At 32.8% G+C, this 8,261-nt stretch overlaps 1 protein-coding gene across 1 annotated transcript in view; it reads left to right on the top strand.

The window, feature by feature from the left end:
• LOC128248319 (disorganized muscle protein 1-like) overlaps positions 1 to 8,261 on the top strand; it is a 58,549-nt gene that overhangs the window by 45,873 nt on the left and 4,415 nt on the right. The window contains exons 3-5 of the mRNA XM_052969252.1: positions 471 to 486; positions 5,633 to 5,775; positions 6,684 to 6,839. Of these exons, the coding sequence (XP_052825212.1) occupies positions 471 to 486; positions 5,633 to 5,775; positions 6,684 to 6,839 (315 nt within the window). The remainder of the gene's footprint in view (positions 1 to 470; positions 487 to 5,632; positions 5,776 to 6,683; positions 6,840 to 8,261) is intronic.

Below are 8,261 nucleotides of genomic sequence, written 5' to 3'. Positions count from 1 at the left end.
CCATATATATATATATATATATATATATATCAGTTTTGTATCTGGTTTACAAGATTCTTTATGTGAATTCGAATGTTGAAACAAATTTTGTTGTGTCTAGGGAGAGTCATTATGCCACTATTAGTAAAACACGCACTGGTTCAATTTCACTCCTTTATTGTTAGTCAATTAGTTAAATATCCAACTAATTAAACGATTGTTAGATTGTTAGATACATATGTGTATGTGTATACATACATATATGTGTGAGTGTTAAACACGTTATGCATATTTACATATAGCAGTTTTATATTTACATAGTCATTACATTTTTTATTTACTTGCATAGTTCAAGGTATAAAATTGTGTTTTGTCTTGTTTAAACCATTGAAATAAAAGTATATTTGTTTAATATTCTGTCTTGAGATGTTTCACTATTACTTTTGTTTTGTTATCATATTATTAACAAATTGTTTACTTATCTTTTGCAGGAGGAGCCCAAAATCAGTGAGTACATTTAACTGAAAACATTATCTTTCTATATATATATATGATATATAATATATTTAACATCTTTATGTTTCTTTTCCATAATTAACACGTTGCTTGGCGCAAACATAAAAAGGATACTTTCATGTTATTAACGTAGACTATTTTGAAAGCAGACGTGTTTTTAAAAATATTCAGTTAAACTGAGATTTTATGATTTCTTGAGCAAACCAATCTTGTTTGAACTTTGTAGTAAGTTAGCAAAATATTTTCTTCCTTACTTCTGGATTTCAAATTCAGACTTCTAATCAGGCCAAATACTACGGTTGTCTTCCTTGTTTTAACTGTCCGCTACGGGACTCTAAGTATTTGAAGTATAAATAAATAAATAAATAAATAAATAGTGGAAGTTGTATTAATAATAATAATAATATAAGAAATAATGGGACATTTTGGTGAGTTTGCGCTGAAATCCTGTCACATGACACCAGCACCTCATTAACTGCTGAACCTATACGAAGCTAAAGTGAGGCCAATAAGAGACTACTGCTTCCATTCATACAAACATCCATGACTGCATACAACCAAAAGCTCATCTGACTGATTGGCATGCAGTCGTTGACCAACACATTCTAGTGTTTGGTTCACAAACACTGTTGTCTATCCTTTTTCCATTTTTCTTTCTTTTTACTGCTATTACATTGGCCGCTGATCCTTAGAGTTGGCTACTTTCTTGCTAACCCATCTCAGGGACTATCAATTCATTCATTTCTTCTTCGCTAGGCACTCATATCGTAACACTCGACCCTCGCACTAATCACTACATTCAGTCTGTTTTTTTTCCTCACAACGTCGGTCCTCTGGAATTCCCTCCCTGCTCATATTTTAAATTCAGCCAGCAACTTGCAACTATTTAAGAGGAACATTAACCCCGTCGATTTAGCTGGTTTTGAAGAGAATTGAGAAGGCAATGAATACTAACATTTCCATCAAATTAACATTTCTATCGTCACTTTCTGCTCACTAAGGATTGTCGGCATGTACTCAGATTAATATTTCTTCGGAGTTTTGGTTTATACTTTAAAATATTGGTTTCTTTCTATCTACAAAATAATTATTACTAAATTTTAATGATGAATGCACCTCGAAGTCATTAAAATAAATTATATTAATTATACCGTCATTCTATTGGCACTCTGTATCAATGATAAAATTCAATTCAATGTATTTTTATTAATTGTGAAATTTCAGTTTATTTTTTTAACGTCTACATCACAAATATTTTTGTTTTTCCTCAAATAAAACACTGAAATGTACTTAAATAATAAAATGGTACAATTGAAAGGTTAATCCAGAAACGAAATTAAGGATTAAGTATAAAATGAAAATGGGTAATGTCTAAAATTTATACTATATATAAATAAGGACTTTGATTTATGGTATTATGCTTATCTGATCAAAGTTTAACCCTAATATCTATTTCCACGCCGCATAAGTATATATAACATTATATATATGCAGTTGGAGGCCCAGTGGTCGAAGGATCGCGGTTTCGATTCCTAGACCGGGCGTTGTATGTGTTTATTGAACGAAAACACCTAAAGCTCCACCGAGGCTCCGGCAGGAGGTGGTGGCGACCCCTGTTGTACCTTTTCGCCCCAACTTTCTCTCACTCTTTCTTCCTGTTTCTTGAGTAACGCTGCGATGGACTGGCGTCCCGTCCAGCTGGGGAGAATACATACACCATAGAAACCGGGAAACTGGGACCATGAGCCTGGCTAGGCTTTAAAAGGGCGCATAAATAAATAAATAAAATATATGCAGTTACAGATATGGATATTTGAATAAGGTGTTCTTCGCTACCATGTGGTTTTGAGTTCGATACCCCTGCACAGATCGTTGGACAATTGTTTTCTAGCCTTAGGTTGATTGAAATCGTGTGAATAGAATTTTGCACTAGAAAATGTGTAGAAGCTCCTCAATTGTATACACAAACATACACACGAGTATTCTGCCTGTCTGTTTATTTCCCTATCTATCATTCCATTCATCTATCTGTGTGTTTGTGACATAAATATCATGTCTAACCACAAACTCATCGTTAGAATGTATTTTAAAAGATACAAGAATGGAAATCATTCTCATTAACATAAAGGTACATCCTGCTTAACTGCAAAAATATACTTCAGACAACCAACAAATTTCATTATAAACATGGAAGTGGTATAAAAGTTCGAGACTTGAACTTTTATACCAGATGCACGAGTACTACCCTTTCTCTTTGATTGTTTATGAATATACAACAAAGAGCCACTGTAAACTCCTTTTAATGCACTTCACTAAATAAAATTAGAAAAACACTGATTGGCACTACAACTATTTCATACAGAATACCACAAATGAGAAGATTTATTATGGAATATTACTAATAACAAAATACAATCCAAACATCAAAGCACATATAAAGCATATGTAAAGAGATACACAAGGAATCTACTAAGAGTTAACCCGTGAATAATGTTAAACCTAGCGTGACGATTTTATCAGTTATATAAGTATTTTCATGATCCTTTGCAACCTACTGCAAAGTATGCGTACACCATAGCATTATTATCATTTTATTGTGATAATGAGATCGAGAAAGTTTTGAAGGGTTACTTTAAGAGAACTATTGTTTCAAACTAAACATGAAAGAATAATAGGGAAAGATGGAAAATATTTGATAATAAAGATGAAACATGAAAGCAGTCTTGTCTTTAATAAAACATGTTTGAAAGAAAATTTGTTCCCTATTTGCACACACGCATGTGCACACGTGTGCATATTCTTACTATAGAAGAAAAGAACTATAGCCCTATTTTCTAGAAGAGAAAAAACTATAACCCTATTTTCTAGTTATGGTAAACATTAGCAAATATTAATTTTCAAATAAGTTCGATATTTTTAAAGAGTATTAAATAGTATTTCTTTTCTCAAAAGAAAATATTCTATGAAATGTATCGTGTTGAATCTGAGAACAGTTATGAGAGGCAGTAAGCTTTTAAATACATATTTCCTCATAATTTACCATATATTTGACTAATAGCGAATATTTAAACATCTTCAGTTCCAACATTGATGTGTAATGGTATCAAGTCAGAAGGTTACAACTGTTTTAAAAAAGTAAAGGACATAACCAAGGTTCTATATTTTCACAATTTCTATCCAGACCAAATATTAATAATGTTCAACATAAGCAATTTACTGTTTCTAATAAAAGCAGTACAAAACAAAAACATTCAGTATTCGCAGGATTGCTTTGGTACAATGGTAGAACGTCTGACATGGTTACAGAAGATGTAGGCTTCAGACCCATGAGTGGCCTTCGACTTCTCTCACCCAAATAGATTTTGACCCAATCACTAAACGTTATTATTTATAGCTTTCGAGCGAGATCGTTGCCAGTGCCGCTGGATTGGCTCCCGTGCAGGTGGCACGTAAAAGACACCATTTTGAGCGTGGCCGTTGCCAGTACCGCCTGACTGGCCATCGTGCCAGTGGCACGTAAAAGCACCCACTACACTCTCGGAGTGGTTGGCGTTAGGAAGGGCATCCAGCTGTAGAAACTCTGGCAAATCAGATTGGAGCCTGGTGTAACCATCTGGTTCACCAGTGCTCAGTCAAATCGTCCAACCCATGCTAGCATGGAAAGCGGACGTTAAACGATGATGATGATGATGATGATGACTGTCAAAAACAATATTCAGTATCGAATTTTCCCTAAATAAATCAAATACTTCGTTTATAATTATATATTTTATATTCTTGTAAAATGTGTGAAAGTGCATTAACGTTTTGATGAGAGTAATGAATAACAATTTCTTTGAAGTTTAGATGTTTCCTTCACATTACTATAAAAATAAATTAAAAAGGATTACTTCCTGTTTTGTTTGTAAAATTTTAATTATTTACCACCGTTTAGAAATACAAATTTTTTTCCATTAATAAGGTATATTAACATATTTCAAGCAAGTTTTTCTAAAGAACTACTCACTTTATAATTCAATGGGTGCATGCAGAATGGTGAAAATCCAAACAATAATGCATCTATTCATTCTTAATAAAGTCTAGTTGTTTCAAATGTGAATGAAATTGTTGTTTTTCACTACCACAAAATGCCTTCTCCCTTTAGTTGATGAGTGTTCATAACATACACAGGCCTGGCATCGATCACATTCAGATGGTGATTTTTACGTGCCACCAGTACAAGAGCCAGTCATGGGGTGCTTTTTATGTGCCACCAGCATGGGAGCCAGTCAGGGGGCACTGGCCACAGCTACGACATTGGTTTTACTTGACTCAACAGGTCTTCTCAAGCACATCATATCGCTCAACACATCAGGGCCAGACATACATGGCTGAAATCTCACTTTAGTTGCCAGGTCTTCTCAATCACAGCATATCTCCAAAGATCCTGGTCTCCTGTCATTGCCTCTGTGAGGCCCAATGTTTGAAGGTCATGCTTCACCACCTTATCCCATGTCATCCTGGGTCTACCTCTTCCACAAATTTCTTCTACAGTTAGGGAATGGCATTTCCTCACATAGCTGTTTTCAGTCATACATAACATATGACCATACCAACACAGATGCCTCTCTTGCACACCACATTCGATGCTTCTCATGCACAACTTTTCTCTCAGGGCACTTACACTCTGTCGCATAGGCACACTGACATTATACATCCAGTAGATCATACTAGCTTCATTTCTTTCAAGCCTACGCATGTCCTCAGCATTCATGGCCCATGCTTCACTGTTGTGTAGCATGGCAGTTCACACATATGCATCATACAGTCTGTCTTTCACCCTGAGCGAGAGGCCCTTAGTTGCCAGCAGAGATAGGAGCTCCCTGAACTTTGCCCAGGCTATTCTTACTCTGGTCATTACACTCTCAGAGCATCCACCCCAACTACTGACTTGGTCACCTAGGTAGTGACGAGAGAGAAAAAGAAAAATTTATCAGGATTTCTCTGGTATTACTGGAATTGAAAAATATGAGATATTTATGAAATTTTAAAATAAATATAGTTAACCTTTTTTTCTGTTTAGATGTAACAATTTATTCTTTTAAAAACATGCTGTGATGAAGCTTATATTTAAAAACTCTTTAATTCTTATCTACAGACAAGAGGGCTTGGCACCAAATTTCACTACCAAACCAGCAACTCGCCAAGTTGGTAAGAATCTTGTGATGGAATGTCAACTCAGTGCAGATCCAAAACCTACAATTGAATGGTTCCGTGATGACACAAAATTAGCACCAGGAGGTAACTAACAAAATATCTTAATATTAATGAATATTTCCTTTATTTCAGTATTTTTATTTGTAAACATTTAGCAAACTCTCAGCCTAGTACAGATTTGAAACCAGTTACTCAGTAACTAAATTGTTCCATAAGCATCAAACTGTAATCTAATATTTTTAAACCATACTATATAATTCCAGTGGATTCTATTTTGTTGCTTTGGCTGTTTAACCCCCAAAAAGACCTGTGATCATATACATTCCAGCCATGACTATCCCACCTTTTCTATTATTTTTAGATAGTCTCTAGAACTACATTATCCAATATATCATTGCTTTTTTTAGTATAGTAGAGTGGGATCTGAGGAGCATTTTGCTGCTTTTTGTAGTACAACAAGCAAATAGATATAGTTTCCTAATTGATAAAGGCTTGAACTCTTGTCAGTTGTATTTACATTTTAGTGCTTTCTTTCAGTCATATTCACTTATTTTCACAGATATTATGCCTTATACACAATATTTTTTCATTTAATTATAATTTGTTAATGTGAAAAAATTATAAGCTCTCAAGAAGTTCCAAATTCAAGCAGATAACACTTGTGGAAAATTATTGTTTAATATGTTCATTGGCATCTTGGCTTTGACTAGGATAGTTTTTTAAATGCTGACATTTTCATATTAGTCTATTCAATTGCCTTTGAGAATTGTTATCTGCTGAATTTGTTTATGGAGATAAAATTTAGACTACAATATAAGTTGACAACATTCATAACAATGTGTATCTTAGTAGTTTTAGTAAACATTAAATTTCTTTATAGAAAGTATTATTAAGGTTTAATAACAATTTAAAATTCAAATTATATTAAAATTTTTATAAATAAAATTATACATGTTATAAAAATATGTTTCGATACAATTATTTCCTTGCAGGCAACATTACAATGCGCATGGATCCGAAAGGGCCCAAGGCTTATGCCCTCACACTAGAAATAAAAAACGTTGGTAATGCTGATGCAGGGTCTTATAAAATCGTGGCTAAGAATGATCTTGGAGAGAGCAATGCTACCATTAAGTTGAACTTTGATAGTAAGTATGGTCCAGAAGATTCCCCCCAGAAAATTCATGTTTTCATCTTATAATTTTAGTGTTCATTAAGTTAATTATAATTATTTACTACAAACTAATTCTGTATACAAATTTCTATGTTTTAAATTGAGAAGTCTCATAATTAATTGCAAAGTGGTTACTCTTAAATGTAATGTTGAGGAAAAAGCACTAAAAAACAAAATTCATTTCATGTTAAATTAAATTAAAGTATAAATGTTTAACTTTGGTACAGTTGGTGGTATGAACAATTTAATCATCATTGATATTTCACTGCTCTTAGCTTATCAATCTGACAAGGATAAAGCAAAAAGTTGATATCAACAGAATCTAAGCTCAAAGCAGAAGGAGACAACACTAATTATCACAAGGCATTTAGTTGGACATGCTACCATACTAATACATTATAAAACCAGGTCAAATTTATTCAAATTGATCCTCCTCATTTAAACCATATCAAACAGATATGCTTCAACATGACCACAATCAGGGACTGGAACCAGTAAAGAAATATAAGAAACTTACAACATAAAAAAATGCCTTTATGATCAATATATAAAATACATACAGAAATAATTAATACATTACCAATAAAATAAATATATTATTAAGATGTATATTATTACAAATTATTTTCTGGAAATAATTTCCAATTATTCTAATTTTACCAAAATACATGTGTAATTAATAATTTGGAATCTTATTTAGTAAGAAGATTTTTTTTACTGCAAAGTTTGAGCTTGAACATATAGTTTGACATAATTGACTTATTATCCATTAAATGAATAATTGATAGCAGTTAAGTGTATATACAAACACTCACACACTTATAAACACATTGTAAGAACACACAACTTGATGTTAGTCTGATGAAGTGCTACCCCAATATAGTCAATCACACATATTGCATAACTTTACACATAAAATCATTTACATGTAGTGGCATAGCATTAGAAATAGAGTGGTTACAACTGCAACCCATGATAAAGTTGTGTTCAATTACTAATATATATATATATATATATATATATATAAGTGAAGAGCCTTCAGGATCACAAGGCAACCTCACAACCTCACTACTGCTATCACAATAAAATGTACCCAGTACACTCTATAAACTGGTTGAACTGATAATGGCATCCAGTTATAAAATCAAAGCCAAAAGTGACACATACAAATGAGATGTGATTTTCTGATTGTCTAGGAATGCAGTAATTCTAAATAACAAAATGACTTGGCGTATAACAATCCATCAAATCCATACCGGTATGGAAAGCAGATATGAAATGATGATGATGACTCATTAAACAGATCTTGTTAATTTACATCCAGATATATTTGTAAATAAATATCAAGCAAAGTTATGTTTTGTTATGCATATATATATATATATATATATATATA

Source organism: Octopus bimaculoides, chromosome 7 (genome assembly GCF_001194135.2).
Source record: "Octopus bimaculoides isolate UCB-OBI-ISO-001 chromosome 7, ASM119413v2, whole genome shotgun sequence".
Classification (NCBI taxonomy): Eukaryota; Metazoa; Mollusca; class Cephalopoda; order Octopoda; family Octopodidae; genus Octopus; species Octopus bimaculoides.
This window is presented reverse-complemented; position numbering and strand designations above follow the sequence as displayed.